Genomic DNA, 25,454 nt, shown 5'->3' with positions numbered 1-25,454 from the left:
ACTTCATGGATTCATTCAAGTCACAGGTTGTGTATGACAGAGAGAGATATATATATATATATATTTGCTGATAGGTCTTTATATTTTGTATGATAATTTTATTAACGCATTTAAAGGAAGGAAAACGTTAATAATTTCAATTTCACAATATCAAATTAATTAATATGAAAATTTTATTAATAAAACCATAATTTAATAATAACCTTGCATTGAAAAGTACAGTGAACTCTGAAAATAAGACCTTGAATGCAGATATTCTGGGTTGAATCCCAATTTAATTTCTAACATAAACCAAAAAAATTAAACAGAAAAATCTTCTACTCCGTGCTCATTAAACTACTTTGATCAACCTACTCCTGTAAAAAATTAATCCCATCGTTCATTACAACTATTTGCCAAGTCGAGGTGAACTGCCGGGTGCCGAAGAAGGAAACCTGTTGCTTATATTATCCCGCGAATTGTGCATGTAACTAAAATCTGAATGTACATTACCAGAGTCGCCATTACTGAAGATCCAATCATTGTCCTGAAAGTTTAGAGAGGAAAATAGACCCGGGTTTTCCAAATAAAACTGAGTAGCAAAAATGTTATCTGGAACCTCAATTTCTTGCGCAGGAATTTGTGGAGCCTCCATTGTTGGTGCGGGGGTTGGAGCTGCGGGCATCATGGCGATTGGAACAACTACGGGTGGCCGGAAAGCAAAAGGCAACATCTGAGGTTGCTGCAGTAGGTACTGACCGCCGTTAAAATTATTGATTCCATTGTTGTTCATATCTTGATAATTATTATACAGAGGAGGAAGAGGAGGAGGAGGAGGAGGAGGAGGAGGAGGAGGAGGAAGACCAAGAACTTGGCCATGAATATTGAAGGTCCTCAACTGGTGATCCAATGGGGCAGGATTGGAGATTTGAACTTCAATGAGTCGTTGATCACCTTTTTCCTCTCTCCCCCTTGGATTTTCATTCTCGTTCTCATTCTCATCCTCCTCGTTCTCCCTGTTGCGGGCTCTCGTGTTTTGTCTAATCTTCTGGTAAATTCGACATAAAACCCAATCATCCAACTACAAAAAACAAAAACAAAACATCAACTCAGTCAATATGATTTCACTCAATTAAGTAAAAGAAGAAATAAGTCGGAACATAAAATATATATGTATATGTATATGTATATAATACCCTCATGTTGTTGTGACCTTGGCGAGTGGGAGCAGGAGAGTTACAGAGTCGATATTCATGCATGATCCAGTTGGTTTTCCCGCCTGATTTCATCGGTTTCCCCATATAGAAAACAAGAACCTTTCTCTTCGCTATAACATCATCGTTATCGTTTCTGATATCCTTGTCACCTCCAGTTGCTTTCCAGTATCCATTACCAGCCCTTCGACTTGGTCGACTTCCATTTGGGTATTTCTTATCCCTTGGTGTGAAAAAATACCACTCTCTCTCCCCACACTCCTTGAATATCTCTGTTTTCCAATATATACACGATTGTATATATCTATACACACTCAGTTTTTGATAAATAGTTAAAAAAAAAAAGAAAATTAAAATTAACCTGCAAGATCAAAAGGGTTGTAGTCATAGATGTTGACGTCGGCGATATTGCTTCTGTGCATTGGCAGGTTGAGCACCTTCCTCATCAAGTAGGCATCAACGAGCTCCCTATCTTTCGGACGGAACCTGAACCCAGTCGGAAAAGAACCAAACTCGTAACGTTGATCATCGCGGTTTACACTCGATGATGCTCCATGATGAGCGGTGAGACGCCGTAGCGTGGTCGAAGAAGATGGACCCTGGATCTGGTTGGGAATGTCCATTGACGGACAGTGGGGAGGAATTTCGTTGACCTTACAGTTCCTTAATCCTTTACTCTCTCTTCCTCTCCCGATAGAAGGTCAATCTGGTGTAGAGTTCTAATACGTGGAGTATAAAATCAGATTAAGATTAAAGTATTTATAGTTATCTGATTAAAGTTGAAATCTGATTGGAAGTTATATGATTAGTAGTTGGGTTTTAGTCAAATTCCAAGTCAAGAGTTTCTGTACGGATTCCATCGCTTGATTTTACACATATATATGTATATGTATATGTATATGTATTCGATGGGATTCAGTTAGTGACTAGGCTTCAAATATACCGGGCTTCATTATGAATATAATAAGGTGGTGGGCTTTTCCCAATTTCTTTTGTTATGCCTTTTTTGGGGATAAAATAATGAAACAAACAACTCAAAAAAAAAAAAATTCTTAGAAATCTCTAAAAGTTAAATACACGATTGAATTACTGATGAAGTTTGAATATAATGATCAAATTTGTCAACTTTATGTTTAAGTCTTTAATAAATAGTATTCTTAAAAAAATAAAAAATATAATATTTATTTATTATCAATAATTTTGTATTTATTTATTTTGAATTAATTAACATTTTTGTTTAATAAAATTAACAAAATAGTTAAATTGAAATAAATATTTTATATAATTTACAGTGTTAAAATAAAAAACTATTATTGCTTAAATAATTATTTTTTTTATTACTATGTAATTTTTATTATTTCATTAATTTTTATTAAAATTATAATGTAATTAATTAAATATCATAGTTTATATTAAAATATTATATTTTGCCCTTTATAATTATTTTTTTTAAATTTATTTTTTTGAGACACTTATCAGCTCACAAGGAAACACAGGCTGTCATTTTAAAAAACTGGTTAAAGATCGAAGTTTCTTGAATTTCTGGATCCAGCCCAATTGGGTATTTCCCAATTTGGAAATTTCTCTTCTTCTCTTTTCATTTTATTCGAAAAAGGAATCCCATTTCCACGCCAACGGCCAGCAGAGGAACCTCTCTCTGTCACATTCCGTGAAGACACGCACACAACACTCTCACTCACTCTTCGGTTGAAAATGGATCGTAACCCTCCCGGATATCGTCGGATCCCGAAAACCCAAACCAAACCTGAACTTTACTCCACCGTCGTGGTTCACTCCGACTCTGATTCTGATCGAGAGCAAGGTAAGCCCAAAAATAAGCAGCCCCACCGGTATCAGCAAGAAGAAGAAGAAGAAGAAGAAGCTGACCTATATGCTACAATGGTGTACAAAAACGAAACGGTTGGGGAGGACGAAGACGATGATGACTCCTCCCTTCCTCCACTTCTAAAGCGTCTCCCCAAGGACTTCGGAGGCGGAGCTCCGATTGACTATGACGATGACCGCGATGGTTACGGAGGTGCCAATCAAGACGGAGATTTCGGCACAATGATTGTCAAAACAGATCGCAGTGGTCGTAGCCGAAGCAATCAATCATCTCTGAAGCCGCGCGTGGCTCTCAGCCCGAGGGGCACGGGGAGGAGGAGTAGAATGGACGCCGGTGATGAAGATGACGACGAGAGCGATGGTGATGGGGACGAGTATGGGACTTTTGTAGTGAGATCAACTGCACGGCGGGAGAGGGAGAGGTCCACGATGGGGAGGGCGGTGGCAGGCATGCAGGCGGTGGGGGAGTTAGGGTTTGGCGGCAAGCAGAGGAGAGGGAGTGGCTCTTCTCCTTTCTCTTCGCAGATTAAGGTGGCAGAGCATAGACAGCAACAGCAGCAGCAACCAAACAGTAAAATTTCAACGACTTCAATACCTGAGAGTGTGACCAGGGAAGATCCTTGCACAAAGTATGAATTGCTCAACGAGCTCGGTGCGTTGGTTTCTTCTTTTTATTTTTGTTTTACAAGTTGAATTTGGTACCTTGCCGTCTAAGTATGGTAACTAGAAGAATTTGAGTTATTATAGATGCTATGGCTGCTATTACTCAATCTCGTGAATTAACTATCATATAAATGATGGTGTGACTTGGGATTGAGTGGGTGATGGCTAGGTCCGTTGGTATGGAAATTTGGGCTTGGGATGATTTATATGTGAAAGGCAATATTGCTAATCTAATTCCACTGACTGTTTTTTGAATTTTTTGGAAAGAAATAAATTCTAGAGCCTTTGAAGATGTCGAGAAGTGTGTACAAAATAAGAGATAAGTAAATTCACTATTTTGGGTCTATTTTGTTAGGTCATAACATTATTAGTGATGTGAATTTTGATAATGTCATAGATACTCTAATACTATTATAAATTCTTTGTACATGGGTGGTACCCTTTTTTGGTACTATGTTAATATATACTGCATAATTTTTTTCTCAAAAAAAATGATGGTGTGACTTTATGCTGAATTTAATGTCAATTTAAGTTGATTACTAGGTTCTGGATGTTTTGCTGCATGTTGAATAGAATTAATGTCAGCTGCGGCTTCTCTTCCTGTTCTATCCATAACAGAATTTGATTGTTCATCCAAGAAAAAAAAATTGAAGTTGTATTAAGTTCATGTGCTGCATCATCTCAGAGAAAAAAAGTTAATATGCTGCATTTGTTGCTGTACCTTGATCCTTTTGACGTTGTGTTTTCTTAAGGTCAAAGACAAATTTGGACCTCTTTTGGTGTGCTTTTGATCACAAATGAAAGATAGTTTCAATCACTCAAAAGGTTTTAGTGGCCTGTACTTAGCGCTTTTCCCATTTATTCAATCAATGTTATCAGCCCCCTTGGCTTTCAAGTAGTGATAAAATCTTGGCAAAACTGAAACCTAATCACAGAAAACCAAAATTTACCACAATCCCAAGTTTCTAAATTCTTGAAACTGATAATGACACAGTATTGGGCTGTACTTTTTATTTCAAAAGAGAAAAAAGATAATGACACAGTAGTTGGGGAAAAAAACTGAAATATGAAAAAATAATTAGTTCAAGTTGGTTTTGTTTTTTTTTTTTACCGAACTTACCATTTTTCTTTTTTCTCCCTAGATTGAAGAAAATGAGAATTACTAAAAGTAAGTTATGGTCCCAATTTAGGGAATTTTGTTAATAGTATGAGCTCGTTAAGAGAGAATGAACGATCTCTTGTAAGATAAGTACTCAAAACTTGTAAATTAAAATTTCCTTCATCTCTGTTAACTGAGGTAGCTTGGTCTTTTTATACAAAGATAAGAAGATTTGTTGGAAGTTATTTTCTAGGATTCTCATAACTACCCATATTTCTTATCCTAGCCTTACCCCTTTTTTCCTCTACTACACATCCTACTGCTCAACAATGCAGCATAGAGAAACATAAAACAAAGAAAAATAATTTTTGGAAGTTAAATTTCTAAGACAGCATGACTTCCCATCTGTTTCTCCAAAATTTTCTTCTATTAACACTCACAATAGTAAATTGGAAGGCAGACAGATTCTTGATGCTGTCATGGCTGCCAATGAAACTGTGGACTTAATGGCAAGGGGTAAGTATAGGTTATTGTGTAAATTTGGACATGGAGAAAGCTTATGACTATGTAAATTGGAAATTTGTGGAATACATGTTAAGAAGGATGGGTTTTGGGCAGAAATGGCAGGGTTGGATGAATCAATGCATGACTACTTCTTTTGCAGTTCTGGTAAATGGTGGGCCATCAAAATTCTTTGGTGTCTTCAGAGGGCTACGACAGGGGGATCCGCTGTCCCCCTTATTGTTTATCATTATTATGGAGGCTTTAAATGGACTTCTAACTCGGGCTGTTGGCCTCCAACTTGTGAAAGGGTAGAAAGGATAGAAAGGACCATTGGGTTGAATTGTCACACCTATTTTTTGTGGACGATACATTAATTTTCTACCAACTTGATGTGAGGAACTTGCTGAAGTTGAGATGTGTTCTTTTATGTTCTTATGCTGTCTCTGGTCTAAAAATTAACCTTGATAAATTCGAACTGGTCAGGATTGGTGGTAATGAGGACGCATAAATGCTTGCAAAGTGTTAGGGTGTAAAGCGGTGCAGTTCCCTATCAAATACCTCGGAATCCATTTGGATTCTAAATACAAAGATCTCATATCCTGGGAGCCGATTTTGGAGTTATTTGAAAAGAGGCTTGCTGGATGGAAGCATAATTTCCTCTCAAAGGGAGGAAGATACACCTTAATTAAGAGCACAATGACCAATCTTCCCATTTATTACCTTTCTACTCTTACAATCTTGGTGAAAGTGGTTAAGAAACTGGAGTAAATTCAGTGTCGCTTTCTTTGGGGTGATGACGATGAGAAACATAAATACCATTTGGTAAATTGGGAGGATATAAAAAAACCAAAGAGAATTGGTGGGCTCGGCATAAGATCTATGGTGAAAATGAATGAAGCTCTTCAAGATAAATGACTCTGGTGGTACATGACTGAAGATAATAGACTGTGGAGGAGGATTGTGGATGCAAGGTGGGGTGACCCCAATTTGGCCACTAGGGGCATATTGACAGCCTTGCATGAAAGAGGTTTATGGAGGAAAATCTTATCTCAATGGGCTCGTTTCAAACTTTACTCACAATGGAAACTTGGAAGGGGCAATAAGATTAGATTTTGGCTTGACAAATGGCTGTAGTTGGGTTATTGAAAGAGTTATTTTATGAGGATATTCAGTATCGCTCAATCCAGGAATATGCTGATTGAAGATGCTTACCAAAGGATTCATTGTAGCATAAATTGGTCCATAAATGTGACAAGAAATTTAAATGATTGGGAAATCAATCATTCTGTGGTCATGCTAAAGATTTTATTATCACAGCATATCACACTTTCATATGATAAATTCATTTGGGAATTGGAGAAATATGAAGAATTCATTGTTAGATCTTACTACCAATTCTTAATGGAGGATTCTACTGAAGATTGTCAGAAATTTTCCTATAAGCAAATCTGGAAAACCAAGATCCCTCCGCGAGTTGCATTTTTCTCATGGGAAGCCTGTCGGGAGAAGATTCTCACCATTGATAAACTTAGAATTGGAGGACAGATCCTTGTGAATTGGTGTTATATGTGTCTGAAGGTTGAGAAGTCCTGCAATCATTTACTGCTCTAGTGTCTTGTTGCACACAACTTATGGAGTATGATCTATGGCTTACCGGGGATCAATTGAGTTATGGCAGGTTCAGTTTGTGGGGAAATTCGGGCTTGGGAAGGGCTATGTTTAAAAAGAAATATTGCAAATATTATTCTATCAACTATGTTTTGAGCTATTTGGGAAGAAAAGAATTCTAGAGCTTTTGAGGGCATAGTTAGTAGACTGTATAGTTTAAGAGATAGATAGATGCATTATTTTGAAACTATTTTGTTAAGTCATAACATTATCAGTGATAAGAATTTTGGGAATGTCATTGATATATTAACTTCTGTGTAAATCTTTTGTACATGGCCGGTACTCCCGTTTTGGTACATTGTTAATATAAGATCACACTTTTTATTTTAAAAAAAACACTCACAATACTTCATAAAAATACAACATATAAATCTACAAAATAGCACCATTATCCAGCACATACACCTATCTATAAAATCACAAACAACACACGTAATACTGCACGTACAACTATCTCCTAGTTACGTAATTTCTTTAATACACCTTATCAAGAGGTGTTAATTTTCTAATTATGTTCCTGACAAATAGTTAAAAAACCAATTTCATATCATTGTTTTTATTTTTTTTTTCAAAAGAGGTGCATTAAAAGATATTAAATAAACATATAAACATTGTTGATTATTATTGAACTTGGAAAACTAAATTTAAAAACTCAACTTATTAACATATTTTCCTTTTCTTAAAGTTGTTATGTACTGAAAAACCAAAAGTTTAACTTAAAACTGGAACTAAATTACTGAAGAGTTTTTGCGGAATATTCGTTTTCTTTATCAAATTACATAACCAATTTACCGAAGCAGTGTCCATTGGTGCTTCAAGATACCATATTTTGAGCCCTAAATGCAGGCTGATTTAGCAGTTACTTATAGGTTTTCATTGAAAGTGCTCAGTTATTAGCTGCATTTTATATTTCTTTGTTTCTTGTGATGCTGAAATTGGTTTCTGGCATGACAGGGAAAGGGTCATATGGGGCTGTTTATAAAGCTAGAGACTTGAGAACATCAGAACTTGTTGCCATAAAAGTTATATCCTTATGTGAAGGGGTGTGGAAACTTGTTCCCTTGTAATCATGTTCTTTTGTTGGTTCAGTTCTTTGAACCAGTAGAAATGACAAGTTGTTTTTGAACCCAGGAGGAGGGTTATGAAGAAATTCGGGGTGAAATTGAGATGTTGCAGCAATGCAGTCATCCAAATGTTGTCCGCTACCTTGGAAGTTACCAAGGGGAAGAGTATCTTTGGGTGAGTACTGAAGCATTCTGCTGGTTACTTCCTTCAGAAAAATATTTCAATATATATTTTTATTGTCAAGTATTTGAAGTTAAGACGGCAAATTTCATGACAAATTTCATGTTTGGGCAGATAGTAATGGAATATTGTGGGGGTGGAAGTGTTGCCGATTTAATGAATGTGACTGAGGAGCCATTGGAGGAGTCTCAGATAGCATATATTTGTCGTGAAGCATTGAAGGTATCACTGGTTCTTGATAGCATGCGATCTTGTATCACAATTTTCCTGAAAATTCTTCTGTAAGTGTGAAGAGAAGAAACTGGGTCCTATTCTATTTTCCTATTTTTCACTCTATTTCTATGTGTAGATATATTAGCTCTCTTTCTCTCTCTCTCTCTCTCTCTCTCTCTCTCATTCATATGCACGTGCATGTGTGGTTATTTCCTTGGGATCCAGAATTTATCAATTAAGCAGGCTCAAAACTGTTCAATGCTTAACATGCTTTTGGTTTATTTTGATATGTTTAGGGCCTTGCATATTTGCACTCAATTTTCAAGGTCCATAGAGACATTAAAGGTGGTAATGTCTTGTTAACTGAACAAGGAGAGGTCAAGTTGGGTGAGTAAGCGTCTCATTTATTTATGTACTATAAAGCAAGAAAAAACTGTTTTATTTTGTAAATGATAAAAAGAAAAAGGTGTATGATGGATGCATTTGACTTCTATTCTAGACGATGATAATGTTGGCTTTTCCGTTACTCATTTAAGCTTTACTAATATGAGGTTAGTATGGTCCCATGGATTTCTGTTTAATATTAAAACGCAACATATTTTCAATGCTCTATTCTCTTCTAACTGTTACATGCTCATGCTTATTGAAGGAGAAGGTTTAGTACAAGGAAAAGTTTTAGGCTTGCTTTTCAAGTGGCATATTCAGAAAGTAATAGAGTGGCTTATACTATAAAACCCTTATAATATCTGAAGAAGCATTGATGTATAAAAAAAACCTACTTACCAAAATTATCCATACATCAGAAACATTTACTTGATGAACTGTCAGGAAGGCCTCATCTTATGATAAATTGAATATCATAACCTGATTGATGTTGTGCGTAGCCTATTATTTTCAACATTTCTAGAACTTTCTATGGGAAAATTTTTATACACAGAAGCTGCTGCCTGCATTTAAAAGACAAAAACCTTTTAGAATTGGAAGTTCTTTAGAGCTGTCATCATTTTCATGAAGGAAATCAACTAAATCTGCAAAGCCACCAATCTTAATCCACTAGTTGAGGGATTCTCCTCCACCAAAGAGTCTCTCCTTCCATCTAACCACATCATCCATAAACAGATGAAGGAACTGGCTGAATGGATTTTTATATCCTTATCAACCCTTAGCTTGCACTTTCCAAATTTTGTCCCCTATGTTCTCCTGCTTCTAAGCACATCATCCATAATGCAGACAAGGGAACCAGCTCATTGGATTTTGATTCCCTATTGGCCCTTAGCTTGTGTCTTGCTTTCTCCCACCATGGTCTTTATTCACCCAAGAACATCCGTTGATCATAACGTAGTGCTCGTGGCTGTGTGTTCCGACCATAAGAAATTAATTTTTTGACTTTGTTTCTTTAAATATGGGTGATGCTTATTTGTGTATTCACTAATAATGGTTAAAACATAGATAATTAAGAATCTTTTCAGAAGAAAAAAATAGATGGAATTAAGGAGGGGTGATATGGATATAATGGGAAACAATGCCTAATATTGTGTATGCATTCTCTTAGATATCATGTTTCCTTAAGTTCTTATATTAGCATTCACAGTTTACATCTTGTTGTCTTTGCTTCTAATTATGCATTGATTTAATTCTTCTCATGACACTGTGGACAGGTGATTTTGGAGTTGCAGCTCAGCTTACAAGGACCATGTCAAAGCGTAACACTGTAATCCACGTTCTAACTTATATCCAGTTCTTATCCTCTGGTATTTGCAGCATATATTGCTTTTGCAAGTTTGGTAGCTTTAGATTATTAGCCGGCTGCTTCAATGCAAGGATTTTGAGAAGTAAAAATGAGAAACAACTTGTTAGTGTTTGGAAATTCATGCTCTCCTTAGTTATCTATTTCAGATTGCATAGCATGTCATAGAAGAAGGGAAGCAAGCTTTACATGTAAATAACCACTTTGAACCTCAATATATCATTAGCAACAAGTCATCAACCTATCTTGAGTTAGCTTCCAGTTAAAGAAATCTATTTTTCTTTCCATGGTATGGAGTTTCTTAACAATCTGATCTTAGTGTGCCAAGTACTTTTGTCCCATGTATTATTTGTCACTAATTGTTCTTTAGCGAATCTGATGTTGTTCAGACTGATCTTTAGTCATGCACAGATAGATTATTGATGGGCCTTCCATTCTTTTTTTTTTTTTTAAATAAATGCGAATAAAATTACTATAAGCACCAAAATGGGGTGCCACCCATTTACAAAACATTTACAAGACAGTATTCCCACGACAGAAATTTTTTAAAGTCTCGGTGATAACTGAAGGTTGACCCGACAATAAAAACTCAAGGGTCCTAAACCATCTATTTTTTAATACATCAAAATCCTTAGTACAATCAATGTCAACAAAAGCTTTTCTATTTCTTTCTTTGCAAATTGTCCACAAGATATGAGGGGGAGCATCTCAATAAACAGGTATCTGCCTTTCAGAGACTTCCATGCCAATAGTTCCTCTCTAACCGAGCCAACAATCACTAGTTCATCCTCAAAACCCTGAAGACTGAATACCAAAGCTCACAGACCGAGGGACACCCAATTAGTGAATGGTTGCAATTCTCTTCAGCATTCTTTCACATATAACACCCATTAACCAAATACTGACCCCTCCTATGATTATCAATGGTAAGGATACAATCTCTGCAGGCCTCTCAAGCAAAAAATAAAATTCTTGGAGCCACTTTGGTCTTCCAGATCTGCTTGTGAGGGAATATGTCGTTATCAACGTCCGTTATGGTTAAAAACTTGTACCATGACTTCACCGAGAAGCCCTTTTAGAGAGAGCTCACTTTGGACAATCATCCTCTTCATTTAGGGACACTTTTGCCAATTTGCACGAGGCCCTCTCATATTTGCTGATTTCCCAGTCATTAAGGTTTCTAGAGACCACAATTTGCCACTCCCCATCTTCCTCATTATTTTTTTGAGACATTCTTTGATCCTTTTTTTTTAAAGAAAAAGTTAAAATAAATTAGAATGGCACCGAATGGCACCAAAAGGGGTACCGCCCGTACACATAGGAATTTACAGAGACATAAGGGCATCAATGACACCCCCAAAATCTTCATCACTAGTGATGTCATGCCCCAATATACAAGACCCAAAATATTTAAATCACCTATCTCTAAGTTTGTATCTATCAACTTCTACACTCTCAAAAGCTGTATAATTTCTTTCTTTCCAAATGACCTAAAAAATAGTCAAAGGAATATTCTTTACAATATTCTTTGTAGAGTGAATCCCACCCCATGCCCAGACTTCTGCCAACACCGAACCCGAAGTGACCCACACAATACCCAATAAGTTATAAATAATACACCACAACTCATACACTACCGGGCAGCTAAGAAGGAGGTGGCAACAGGACTCCTCTGCCTCTCTGCACATGAAACAACAATTTGCGAGGATTAAACCCCTTCTTTGTAATCTGTCTAGAGTCAGAATGCGTTCCCTGAATGCCTCCCAGCCGAAAAAAGCAATTTTCGGAGGAAGATTGGCTTTGCAAATCAGATTGTGAGGGAAAGAGTACCTGCTGCTGGACTCCTTATCAAGAATCCATTTATAATATGATGACACAGAAAACTCTCCCTTTTTATTTAGCCTCCAGTTAACATGGTCCGATTTATCATTGATTTGGCATTGTCCAATCAACTCCAATAATTTCAGATAATATCCAACTTCCCAGTCATTCAGATTGTGTTTAACATTAACCGACCAAGAGCAACTGCCATTCACCAAAGAATAAGCATCCTCGACCCGCATATATTTATCCTGTGCAATTGTATACAGACTTGGAAATCTGTCTTTTAAGCAATCCCCACCCATGCATTTATCTTGCCAAAACTTGATGATGTTGCCTCTGCCTAACTGCCACTTGATACATTCTTTGAAAACAGGTCATCCCTTCTTTATGTTTTTCTACAGGTCTAGTCCATGACTCCTTCTGTCTAAACCCCCAATCCCTTCAAGAGCAGCCCCACTCCATCTAGCATCGATAACCTTTTTCCAAAGCTTTCCATCTTCCTTCATGTACCTCCATAACCACTAGCCTTTAAGTGCCATATTCATTTCAACAAGAGAACAAATACCCAACCCTCCCTCCATTTTCAGTTTCTTAATTTTAGACCAGCTTGCCAAGTGATATTTTCTTTTTTCTTCTCCATCACCCCAAAGAAAACGACTTTGAATGTTCTCCAGCCTTTTAGCAATGCTACATGGGATGGTAAGAATGGAAAGGTAGTAGATGGGAAGGTTTAGCAAAAGTGCTCGTTATGAGAGTAAATCTACCACCCTTTGATAGAAACTGTCTTTTCCATCCCGCTAGTCTCGATTCAAATATTTTTACTACAGGATCCCAAGATAATTTATCTTTGAATTTAGCTCCTAGTAGGACACCAAGATATTTGATAGGTAGCTTGCCAGACTTACAATCCAATATTTTAGCAAACCAGCTGCCATCACTGTTGTTTCCCACACTAACAAGTTCAGATTTTTGGAGATTAATATTGAGGCCTGATAGCCCTTGAAAGCACAATAGAAGATTCTTGAGATACAACAGACCCCTCTTTTCAGGTTGGCAAAACAGTAGTGTGTCATCAACAAAAAACAAGTGTGAGATCTCCATTTTGTTGTCCCTTCTGCCAACAGTCATCTCTCTAATCAACCCAAGATCATGAGCTCTATACATCAGTCCATTTAAAGCCTCCATGATTACAATGAACAATAATGGGGAAAGTGGATCCCCTTGCCTTAGGTCTCTAGACCCCGAAAAGAAGTTGGAAGACCCTCGATTAACTAAGATCGCAAAAGATGTGGTAGATAAACTCGCTTTCATCCATATTATCCATTTATGCCCAAAACCCAACCTTCCCAACATGTAGTCGACAAAATCCCAGCAGACATGATCATATACCTTTTCCATATCCAATTTGCAAATCAGGCCATCAATATTATACATGACTAGCTCATCCACCACTTCATTTGCCACAAGTATTGCATCTTGAATTTGTCTCCCTTCCACGAACGCATGTTGGCATTCATTAATTACCTCACCCAAAACACCTGCAAGCTTGGCTGCAAGGATTTTTGCAATAATTTTATAAATACACCCCACTGAGCTTATAGGTCGAAAATCGTTGACATGCTTCGCCCCCTTCTTTTTGGCAATCAACACCAAGAAAGTGGCATTAAGGGACGACCAGTTATAAGGTGGCTTGCAAACTGAAGTTATTGAAAAACATTATCAAGGAATGGACGAAAGAGGTGATCTCAAAAGAAGGTGCAGAGGCGAATATGTTATTGTTTGACCTGGAGGAGTTGGACCACAAGGAGGGAACGAAGGGTCTGCAGTTAGATGAGATCAACCGCAGGGATGAAATAAAATTATTGTTCGCCCGAAAAGCAAAAATGGAGGAACTTGCATGGAAGCAGAAGTCTAGGGAAAAGTGGCTGAAAGAAGGGGACAAAAATACTAAATATTTTCATACCTTGGCAAGTCAACATAGAAGATGCAATTTTGTGGAGGAGATGTGGGTGGATGGAGTCAAACATAAAGGTAATGAAAACATACGAGAGGCTGCCAGGGAGTATTTTATGAAACTATACGAAGAAGAATTTGCTGTAAGATCTCAATTAGATGCTTTGAGTTTCAAGAAAATAGGGAAAAACAGTAGGAAGATGTTAGAAGCTAAGTTCTCTGAGGATGAGGTAATCTCTGCACTTGTGTCTTGTGATGGGGATAAGGCCTCGGGGGCCGGACGGGATCCAACAGGAATTTCATTAAAACCTTCTGGTATGTTATTAAAAAGGATGTTATGGACGTCTTTCATGAGTTTCACTCCAGGGGTAAATTCTTTATAGCTCTAAATTCTAATTTTTTGGTATTGATTGCGAAGAAGAGAGGGGCGGATAATATTAGAGATTTTAGGCCTATCAGTTTGGTGGGCTACATCTATAAACTCATTGCAAAGGTGTTAGCGATTAGACTATCCAAAGTTTTGGAGGAAGTCATTGGGGAGTGTCAACATGCTTTTGTTACAGGTAGGAAAATTCAAGATGCTGTTTTGGTCGCTAATGAGATTGTTGATTATCTGGTCATGAATAGCAGAGATGGTTTAATCTGTAAGCTGGACATGGAGAGGACGTATGACCACGTTTGCTGGAACTTTGTGGATTATTTGTTGAGTAGAATGAGTTTTGGGGATAAATGAGGGGTTGAATGAAGACTTGTATGAGGATCACATCATTTGCTATTTTGGTTAACAGTGGGCTTTCAAGTTTCTTCACGGGTTCTTTGGGGCTGAGGAAAGGAGATCCACTGTCACCATTATTATCCATCATTGTCAATGGAAGTGTTGAATGGTATGATTAAATGAGCAAAACAGTGTCAGTTTCTCAAGGGTGTGGAGATGGGCAGGGGTCAGGAGGAGATGAAAATTTCTCATTTATTTTTCGCGGATGACACCTTACTGCTTTGTAAACCCGATAAGCAATTTTTTCTCCACTTGAAGCTTATCATTCTCTGTTTTCAAGGTGTTTCAGGACTAAACATCGATCTTGACAAAAACGAACTTGTCAAATTGGGGGGGAAGGGTGATGGTTGCGGTCTTGCTAAGGTGTTAGGCTGTAAGGCGACAAATCTTCCCATTAAATATCTTGGGGTTCCTCTTGGCGCTAAATACAAGGAGAAGAAAACTTGAGAACCGATAATTGACATGTTTGAGTCTAGACTTGCAGGATGGAAAAGAAATTTCTTGTCTAAAGGGAATAGACTCATGCTTATAAAGAGCACATTCGCAAATCTATCAGTCTATTATCTCTCAACGTTGACCATTCCGATAAGTCTCGCTAAAAGATTGGAGACCATTCAATGTCGTTTCCTATGGGGTGATAGTGAGGATAGAAAAAAGTTTCATCTTGTCAAATGGGATGATGTAAAGAAACTCATGATGGTGGCTTGGACATTCGATCGGTGGTTGAATTTAATAAAGCCTTACAAGACAAGTGGTTGTGGAGATTTTTGAGAGAGGAGGGTAGGATGTGGGAGGAAGTGATTTTGGATCTATGCAATTGCACAATCCACAAATATGTTGGTGGAAGAAGCTTATGAGCGGAATGATGACAGATGCATCTGGTTTGTTAATGTATGCAGAAATTTGAATAACTAGGAAGTGGAGGAGCATGTTAACTTATTGAAGAACATATCTGACTTTCAACCCTACAGTGATCCGAATCAAGTGCTGTGGAGGGGGTGCAAGAATGGTGAGTTTTCGGTGAGCTCTTACTACATCAAGTTGATGGGTCACACAAAGTATAGTTCTTCCAGATTTCCCAACAAGTTAATCTGGAAAAACACTGCGCCATCGAGGATGGCTTTCTTTGCTTGGGAGGCATGCAAGGAGAGTATTTTAACTTTGAACAAGCTGAAGGTCAAGGGATGTGTTTTGGTGAATGGTTGTTTTATGTGCTTGGAAAATGAGGAAGACTGTCGTCACCTTCTGCTTAGGTGCCCTACTGCTTATGAACTCTGGTGCTTGGTGTATGGCTTGGTAGGAATTTGCTGGGTACAGGCTAGTTTGATTGAGGAGGAGATTTGGGCCTGGGGTGGGGCAGGGCTGAAAACTGAAATTGCGAGACTCATTCCCTTGTCTGTTATTTGGAAGGAAAGAAATTCAAGAGCGTTTGAGGGGATTGTGAATAATATTAGTAAACTTAGAGAGGGATGGTTTAAATACTTTAGTTGTCTTGTATTAGGGCATGATATCATTAAGGTTGAGGATTTTGGGGATGTCATTGACTGTCAAGTCTCGACCGAATCTTGAACTCTTCTTCATATAACTCTTTAAAGTGTGACGTGACAGCCTCTCTCATTTTGTCATTCCCATTGTATTTCACTCCCTTTACCCACAACTCATCAATGTAATTGCAGCGTCTTCGGTGGCTAGCTATATCATGAAAATATTTAGTGTTCCTATCACCCTCTTTTAGTCATTTCTCCCTAGATATCTGTCTCCATGTTTGTTCTTCAATTTTGGCCTGTCTAGTAACTAATACTTTAATTTCATCTCGCCTGCTTAAATCCTCTACAACTAGACCTTCACTGTATTCTTTATCATCCAAATCCCCTAAATTTTTAAGCATTTTCAGTTTGCGCACAATTTTGAAATAAGCAGTACCAGATACCTCATAACCATTCCACATCTCCTCCACCAATGCCCTGAATTATGCTTGATGCACCCACCTGTTATCCAGCCGGAAGGGAACCGGACCCCACTGGATACCATCAAAGGAGAGATGGGATAGTGATCAGATATAGCCCGTTGAAACAGAGTCTGTGTAATTCCCCAAAACTGAAGAAGAATAGAAGAAGAAATGAGGAATCTATCAATTCTGGAACAAGAAGGATTGACCCTTTGATTTGTCCAAGATCATTGCCCTCCCACAAGCGAAATATCAGCCAAATCAAGCTCCTCCATAGCTTCAACAAACTCCATTGCAGTATGAGTCTCAAAGTCACCACTGCTCTTCTCATCTCTTTTCATGATCATGTTGAAATCACCACCAACCACCCAATGGCACCCCCATTTCCTTTTAGAAATATGTAACTCTTTCCATAAAAGTTCTCTCTCCTTGTTTTCTCTACAGTAAATCCCGGAGAACATCCATTCCACTCCATCCCTGCAACTCTCAAATAAAATGAACAGAGAGACTGCACCAATCAAAACATCCATGCAACGAACACGATTTTCATTCCACATCACCACAATTCCCCCTGCAGCTCCTTTGGCCGGCGCACAATGGCTGCCAAAGGAGCATACTGAGTTAAATAGGCAAGTAGAAGAGCTTATAGCGAAAGGTTTTGTTCGATATAGTCTTAGTCCTTGTGCTGTACCTGCCCTATTAACACCTAAGAAGGATGGATTCTCGAGGATGTGTGTAGATAGTAGAGTCATCAACAAAATCACCATCAAGTATAGGTTTCCGGCTTGAGGATATGTTAGATTTGTTGGCTGGTTCTAGTTGGTTCTCCAAGGTAGACTTGCGCAGTGGTTACCACCAAATTTGATTAGGCCAGGAGGTGAAACAAATTGCAGTTAATTGATTCCATTTTTGTCTCCTATAAACAGATAATCAATGCCTTCTATCTCCCCAGACAGCTCTTGATTACTGTCCTCTTCTTGATGTCATTCATTCCTCTCATATTCAAAGACAATTTTGTCAATCATTAAAACTAGTTTTTGTTATAGGATCCCGCATCCTCCCCTTCCTTCTTCCTCCCATCATAATTCACAGCGAATTCTAATCTTTTCAGCTCTCTCGGAATACCTCCCACGGCTGTTTTCCTTCCCTTTTGTCCCTTTTTCTTCTATCTTTTTTCTCTCAACAAATCTTTTATATATTTCGGAAAAGAAAATAAATACCTGATCTTCCATTCCATCTAGTGAAACATTCATCATCTTGCTGAACTTACGAATATTCTGTAAGATCCAACTCGAGCTACTTTCATCTGCTTGCCATATCGGTGCCTTAGGCTAGAAGAACACACTGATCGCTTTCTCATTCTTAGTTAAATACTGGGCATCTAAGGCTTGAGCCTCCTCTTCTATCACAACAATTGCATGCTCGTTGCCGCTAGGGTTTTTCTCTTCCTCTAAAACCTCCATGTTTTCGATATTGTTTTCCGACAACTCATCCGCCATCCCCTCAAGTAAAATTGCATCATGTTCATCGAACAGTCGAGCAAGCATCAACTCTTCTCTGTTGATTTCATCTTCGCCAACCATCTTAGATCCACCTTCCTTACATTGCATATTCTCCACTGAACCATTTGTCAAGGCTTTCACTCCATTTGAACTCGAGGGCTCACCACACACATTTTTCTACTGAAGGGCCTCCAAATAGGCATAAGAATGCCTTTCTTCCTTCTTAGCCCATCCTCCATCAAGCCCAATACCATAATACTTTTACCCTTCTCTTCGCGTGCATACTGTCTCATGCCCAACGACCCAAAAGGAGTTGGGCTAGTGCCATTAAAACCATAGCTCTTTTGGTCACCCTCCCAAGAATTTCACAGGCCGAGTTGGGTTATCAGTCTGCTCCCATCCACATACTTCATGGATCTAGTTTGCCCTACCCGTGAATCAGTTTTCCTCGCAGAGTTAAGCGCCATCGTGTAACTTCAGCCTCCCCCCGCTTTGGAATATTGGATCACTGCTTCGCAATGCGGACAACAAAAGTAAAACATACAATGTTCGTCCTAAAATAAGTTCCTCCCACTTGACAAAACCACCTTCCCCTCTGAACATTTTTTGGAGGCCGTATTGACAAACTTTTGGTCTGCCTATTCAAAGGCAGCCACCATGAAGAGCTACCAACCTCTACCCTAATACCCGTCCGGGATAAAAATGCACTTCGTCTTCCTTTCCCATGATTCCGAGATAAGTAGAGACACACCCCTCCTATTCTTTCCAAAAGAAACTCACAGGTCTCGGTTGTGGCCTCGAAAACGTTTCGCCCATGGCATTTTGATGTTGTACCAGTAAAATTCTTCAAGCGCCTTCAACAGCCAATCAACTTCCACCTTTCCCAAAGATATCGAAGTTCGGAAGCCTCTCCCGTTCTCGCAAATTTGCAGTCCATCCATTTTCCTTCCCTCACTTACCAAATCAAAAGTTTTATTCTCAATAACCAAGAATCTCCGGTCATTCTGGGCTCCCATGTTGACTTCTAGTGTTCGCATTAAAACCCCACGTACCTCACTAAACAGATGAAGATTGGTCGGCTATAATGGCCGACCCAAACCGCCCTAAGCTTGTTCCCATGTCTTTGAAATGAATTAAAGCTGTAGGAAATCTGATAGAAAGAAAGGATCTGTTTTGGAAAGTTTAGGCGGAGTGAAGATTAGAGAGAATTTTTAGAGAGAGAATTCCTAGTCTTATGTATTAGTAGTCATTCTTTAATCCTTACCTCTTTATCCGGAACAATGGAGAAAATTTGGGGGAATTGCTTACACAACAGACCCCATTCCAGCCAAGGATCCAACCAAAACCTAATTTCATTCCCTTTTCCTGCCTTCCACACAATGCAGTTTTGGAAGTTTCCTTTTTGGCCATCAATATTCTTCCACATGCTCCTCCCATGCGATCTCATGGCCCCTCCAGTAAACCAACCCATTCTGTTGGTTCCAAACTTAGCTGCAATGGCTCTTCTCCATAAGGCATCTTTCTCTAGCAAAAATCTGCACAGCCATTTTCCTTGCAAGGTCTTATTTAACTCCACCAATGATCTAATCCCTAAGCCCCCACACTCCACAGGTTTAATTACATCACTCCAGGCCACCAAGCAATATTTTCTTTTATCCTCAAGATCCCCCCAAAGAAATGTACATTGTATTGCTTCCAATTTGTTAGCAATGCTCACTGGAATAGTCAAAAGGGATAGGTAGCATATAGGAAGGTTGTTCAAGGTGCATTTGATCAAGGTAAGCCTCTCCCCTTTTGATGAAAACCACCCTTCAAACCTGTCAATCTCTGCTCCATATGATTCAACATTGGGTCCAACAAAGATTTATCCTTGAATTTTGCATCCAACGACCGCCCTTAAGTATCTGGTAGAGAGTTTAGCCACCCTGCAGCCCAACACCTTAGCCAAACCCACATTATCCATCTGCATCTCCAGTCGGATCAGTTCAGATTTTGCCAGATTGATACTTAAACCAGAAACAACTTGGAATCCCATCAATGAACATCTCAGGTTCAGTAGGGCCTGTTTATCTGGATCATGAAAAATGAGGATATCATCAGCAAAAAACAGATGGGTTTGGTACTTCCTTCTTCTCCCCTTTTACGACCAATTAACCCCTGAATAGATTAATCTTCCTAGCCCTCAATAGGATCTTATTCAGACCTTCCATAACGATAATAAACGGGAGTGGCGTTAAAGGATCCCCTTACCGCAGCCCTCTAGATCCTTGAAAAAAAATGAAGGTCCCCCATTAATTATCACAGCAAAGGATGGGGTAGATATGCACCATTGACCCAATTTCTCCACTTAATCCCAAGCCCAGCCTACCTAACATGTAATCCACAAAACCCTAACTAATATGATCATACACCTTTGCCATGTCAAGTTTGCAAAGGACGTTGTCCCTTTTAGAACTTAAAATCTCATCAACCACCTCATTAGCATTCAAAACCACATCCAAGATTTGCCTATTACCAACAAAAGCATGTTGACACTCACCAATAATCTTGTCTAACACACTAGCCATTCTCCTAGTAAGGACTTTGGCAATCAACTTGTAAATGCTCCCAACAAGACTTATTGGTCTAAATTTCTTGATATTTGAAGCACCACTCACCTTAGGAATGAGAACAATAAAAGTGGAATTTAGAATTTTGACAAATTTGCCAGAGGTATGAAATTCTTTGAAGACCGCCATCACATCCCCTTTCAACACATCCCAGAACTCAAGGAGAAATCCCATGTTAAATCTATCAAGTCCAGGAGCTTTATTCACACATGCTTTTAAGCCCTGAAAAATCTCCTCCTCTGTAAATTCACTTTCCAGATGCAATCTGAGCTCCTCATCCAGCCTGGGGAAACTGAGACCATTTAGATTAGGTCTCCAGCTTCCATCTTCTCTGTAAACCGGAATAAAATGATCCCTAGCCTCTTTTCTCAGATTTTCATTCCCTTCAATTTCCTTATTCTCAAACTGTAGAGATGCCACAAAGTTTTTCCTCCAACGGTGGCTAGTAAGAGAGTGAAAATATTTTGTATTTCTATCTCCCTCCTTCTCCCACTTTGCTCTAGATTTCTGTCTGCAACTAATCTCTTCCACGTGCATGACAGAGGCTAAGTATTTTTTTCAATTTTTCTCTACGAGCCGCGTCCTTCTCGTTACCGCCCCCAACATCTTCAATACTGTCAAGGCTCTCTAATTCAGCAAGAAAACCTTGGGTTTGTGCTTCCATTTTGGCTCCTTCTTCCTTATACCATTTCTTGATGTCAGCTTTCAGATTTTTCAAATTTTGGATCAATTTGTAACTGGCTGAGCCGGTAGGACAGGATGCCTCCCACCAGCCTCTGACCTTTTTCTTGAACTCCTTGATCTGTAGCCATTTATCCTTGAAACGGAGTAGACATGGTCCCCATTGAATACCTCCAGCCTCCAAACAGATTGGGAAATGATCTTATGTACTCCTATTCAACCTTCTCTGGGTTAGGTTATTGGCAATGTCTAGACAGTCCTGAGAGACCAAAAACCTGTCAATTCTTGAGCAAACAGGGTTGTATTCTCATGTTGGACCAAGTCCATCTCCCACCCACCAGAGGAAGGTCCAGAAAGACTAGGTCTTTCAACCACTTCTTAAACTCCTTAGTACACCTGACCGAAAAGTGATCCCTAGAACGCTCGCCTTTGTGCATAACAATGTTAATGTCAACCCCACTATGCATGGACCCTGCCACTTACTCCTGCATACCACTAGATCCTTTCAGAGATTTTCCGTTAATTCCCTTTCTCCTTGTTATACACACAAGTGAACATCCATCTAATATTGCTCCCCTCATCTCTGAAAATACAGGAAAGGGTACACCTGCCACTGAAATAGTCCTCACAGAAGCATTGGTTGCCCTTCCACATAATGATACTGCCCTCGGAAGCCCCACAAGTGGGCATCTACCTCTACTCAATGTTCATTCCCTTCCATAGACTTCTAATAATTGTCACATTTACATTTTCCAGCTTTGATTCTTGTAGACAGAAAATTTCCGGCTTCCATCTAGTCAGGCTGCCATTAATCACCAGTCTTTTCTTTGGATCGTTGAGGCCCCTCACATTTCAAGAGATAATTCTTCCTGTCATTATCAAAATATATTGGATCTCCTTCCTCTCCCCCTTTTTCACTCCATCTTAATTGATTGATGAAACCAGACTTCTCAATTCGCTCGAAACTTTTGTTCCACCTCTCATCTTTTCAGGTTTTTTTATGCTCTCCTCTAGCTCTTTCTCCCGCCTACTTCTATCTATTTCCCGAAATAATTCCATCACCATAGCTTCAAACCCAATGAAGCCAACCCCAACGAATCCACTAAGCCCTTGGACATTTCCAAGTACCCATTTTGACTCCTCTTTCCCCAACCCATTTGCCATATTATCCGAGGCAATGGCCCCCACTGGTTCCACAACAGCTTGAATTGCTAACTACATCTGTTCCTCCAAGACCTAGCTCACGTCATCTGAGGATCCAACCTCCGCTTCCTCTATCCCTCTCTCTTGGTCTTCCAACTCTCGACCAACTTCTGTCATCATCAAACCGTCTCTATATCTTCTACAATCTCCCCACTTCTGTTTTCTCTGCATGCTTCTCCACCACATTCAAAATATTCTTCAATTCTCCATCTACTTTCCTCTGTCTCGCCTACAAAACCCATATCACCACCGGTCATCTCAAGTGCCATCAGAGACTCAAAGGCAATGAATGAATCGGGCCACCATTCTCCCTTTCTCGGCAAGCTACACAGAGATTTCAGGAACTCACCTTTCTCTTGATAAACATCGCCTGTGAACTTTGCCTCGTAAACCCTCCTGTCTTCTCCTGTTTCCTTCTTCTTGCTCATCTTTGCGCCATCGATATTGTAACGGATTCCAGTGAAATGAAACCTATTCCCCGCCTCCCTTCTGAGGCTTCGACTTTTCACCCTTACTCTCCAAACTAGGCCAACAATCATTCATTTTTTCACCTTTAACCCGAATGATCCTTTTTGTTTTTACGTTGGGCTTAGACGAAGTTTTGGCCTGATTGTTCACTTCCCATTTGCCTTTCTCAGCCCAAGTGAGTCTCCGGCCCACTTCCATTCTTTTAGCTCTCCTTTGTTCTCCCTTTGGTCCATTTTTTGTTAAACCTCTTCCGAGTGCCTGCCAATCAAAACGATCCGTTTTGTTTCTCTTCCCTCTTCCTTAAAAAAGCAACCCTTTCTTGTCGTTTTGAGTTGTCCGCAATTGAAATTCTAGACTGGGTCTTGCATCGGGTATGGGTCTGTTCTGCCCTACCCAGATCGCACTCTGTGAGGGTTTCCCTAGTGAGTCTGCAAAGGACAAACGGTGTTTTCGCAACACCCAAACCTCAAGAACTTCTTTATAACATGGGCATCTGGCAGAGAAAGGAGTAACGAGACAACACTCCTGTGCTATGTTCCCCATTAGGGCAGCATCCTTCCCTTTTATCCAGTCTGGTGGTACAAGCTGTACTCCAACCACCTCGCGGATTACCTTCATCATTTCCCACTAACTCCATGCCTTTTCACCTTCGGTTAGAAATAATCGATTCCATCTACCTCTTCCATTCGTATATCCTTAAGAAAAAACAAGAAATTTCCCTTCCTGAATCAAGCACACCACCAATCGGAGGAACCGATTCCTGCTTTCCCTGCACCTTCCCCAACCACCCTCGCTCTTCTCCCATCTAAACTACCTGAAACTCCTCATTAACCAGTCAGCATCTTCCTTCGAGAACAAAATCGATTTTTTAAAACCTCTACTATTGTTGAATATTCTCACTCCATCTCCTTCCCCCACCACATCGAACGATTTTTTCAAATCTGTAAGAACTTTCTCAAGCCAACGAACATGCCCACACACTCTAATGTTGCCGCGCACGGCGGCGGAGGCGGCGACGCTCTCTAGGTTTCTCCCTAGGTTTCAGTCTCTAGGTTTCGCAACTTATGATTAGCACCTAGGTTTCGCTCTCTGCTTTCCATTCTTCTTGCATAAAATTATTTTATTTCTATGCTAATATTGTTTTCTGTCATCTGAGTGTTTGCTTGTTTCTTATTATAAACATATGTTTAACCAATGGCCTGTATGCTCATTGGTATAGCTCCATTGGCACCCCCAAGCGGGGATTTGGGGTGTGTGTGTTTATGCGTGAGGGGGGAGGGGTTTGGGCTGAGCTATTAACGAAAAAGAAAATAAAATTATTCTAGCTAGGTTTTATTTTGTTTGAGCTCTGTATTTGCCCATGCTGAAGGGATTTCAATAAATAGATGGCTTTTCTTTATATTAATTTCAGCTTTGTAATAGCTGGAAGAGAGTTATGTTCATTAAATGTGACTGACTGAATGATGTCTGTTTTATTAAAGAGTTATATTAATTTTCTGCAGTTTATTGGAACTCCACATTGGATGGCTCCAGAAGTTATCCAGGAAAGTCGCTATGATGGAAAGGTAAAACATCTCTTCGGTCTCTTCTGATTTTATCTTTCTTTGGGATGTCCTCTATTCTTCACTATTTAAGGGCTAATATTTAGTTTGAAGTTGGTTCGCACAAGTAAAGTTCTCTGCTGTATGAGATTTATTGCTTTTGCTTATGCTTCAATCTTAGATAATGATAAATATATGTTATTTGCGCTAGCTACCAATTTTTTTCTTTTTGGATTTGTCATTGGCATATTAAATAATTTTTACTCATGAATCTGGTACTATGTATTATGTGAAAGCAAAAGTGAAATTCACTTTGCTAGCTTATCATATTCTCATTCAGTACCTTTCTCTCTTATTCCCATACTAATATTTTTCTTTCTTAAAGAAAGCATCGCCTTTTCATCCTCTAGTTTGACAGAGGTCATAGCTGTAACTTTGTTACCATTGCTGAAAGTTTTCATGTGGATGAGCAACAGGTTTAACGTAATATATGAATCAACTTCATGCCAATGTACAGGGATATGGAGAAAATGAGTGCCAGATCTAGTTTGGGATGAAACTTTTTATAAAACTAACCTTGCGAAAACATCGAGTGTATATGGTCATGTTAGCCACAAAAATTGTTCAAGCAATCTTTGTTCATAGGAGAGGAAACATCAATGTAGTTAATCAGAATTTCAGGCATAAAGTTAAGGTGCATTGAACTCAATGTTGTTTATTGATCTTTGACAGTCTGTCTCACTGATTCTTGAAATTGTTTGCATACAAATATC

At 39.0% G+C, this 25,454-nt stretch overlaps 2 protein-coding genes across 3 annotated transcripts in view; one reads left to right on the top strand and one right to left on the bottom strand.

Moving 5' to 3' along the window:
* Positions 1 to 254: 254 nt before the first annotated feature.
* On the bottom strand, positions 255 to 1,816 carry LOC110823990 (uncharacterized). Its single transcript, XM_088211885.1, has 3 exons — positions 1,555 to 1,816; positions 1,176 to 1,465; positions 255 to 1,060 (listed from the first exon to the last, which is right to left on the bottom strand). Exons 1-3 carry the CDS (start codon positions 1,814 to 1,816, stop codon positions 389 to 391), a joined length of 1,224 nt encoding a protein of 407 aa, XP_088068011.1. The 3' UTR covers positions 255 to 388.
* Positions 1,817 to 2,712: 896 nt separating this feature from the next.
* SIK1 (Protein kinase superfamily protein) overlaps positions 2,713 to 25,454 on the top strand; it is a 35,401-nt gene continuing 12,659 nt past the window's right edge. The window contains exons 1-7 of one of the 2 annotated variants that reach the window (XR_015816926.1): positions 2,713 to 3,690; positions 7,927 to 8,015; positions 8,104 to 8,211; positions 8,332 to 8,439; positions 8,727 to 8,817; positions 10,089 to 10,141; positions 24,643 to 24,705. Coding sequence is in view for 1 of the 2 variants with exons in the window: in XM_088213167.1 (XP_088069293.1) it covers positions 2,907 to 3,690; positions 7,927 to 8,015; positions 8,104 to 8,211; positions 8,332 to 8,439; positions 8,727 to 8,817; positions 10,089 to 10,141; positions 24,643 to 24,705 (1,296 nt within the window). In the remaining variant the exon portion in view is untranslated. The remainder of the gene's footprint in view (positions 3,691 to 7,926; positions 8,016 to 8,103; positions 8,212 to 8,331; positions 8,440 to 8,726; positions 8,818 to 10,088; positions 10,142 to 24,642; positions 24,706 to 25,454) is intronic. The other variant, XM_088213167.1, reaches the window with a different exon arrangement.

Source organism: Carica papaya, chromosome 2 (assembly GCF_054855325.1).
Source record: "Carica papaya isolate Zhongbai chromosome 2, ASM5485532v1, whole genome shotgun sequence".
NCBI lineage: Eukaryota > Viridiplantae > Streptophyta > Magnoliopsida > Brassicales > Caricaceae > Carica > Carica papaya.
The sequence above is the reverse complement of the archived record's forward strand: the minus strand, read 5'-3'. Positions and strand labels throughout refer to the sequence as shown.

What these genes read in the sequence shown, in the direction of transcription:
- LOC110823990 (XM_088211885.1), bottom strand. Translation starts at nt 1,816, where the DNA reads ATGGACATTCCCAACCAGATCCAGGGTCCATCTTCTTCGACCACGCTA. An exon ending in CAACCCTTTTGATCTTGCAG is followed by an intron (nt 1,466 to 1,554) that starts GTTAATTTTAAT and finishes ATTGGAAAACAG; the next exon opens with AGATATTCAAGGAGTGTGGG. An exon ending in AAGGTCACAACAACATGAGG is followed by an intron (nt 1,061 to 1,175) that starts GTATTATATACA and finishes TGTTTTTTGTAG; the next exon opens with TTGGATGATTGGGTTTTATG.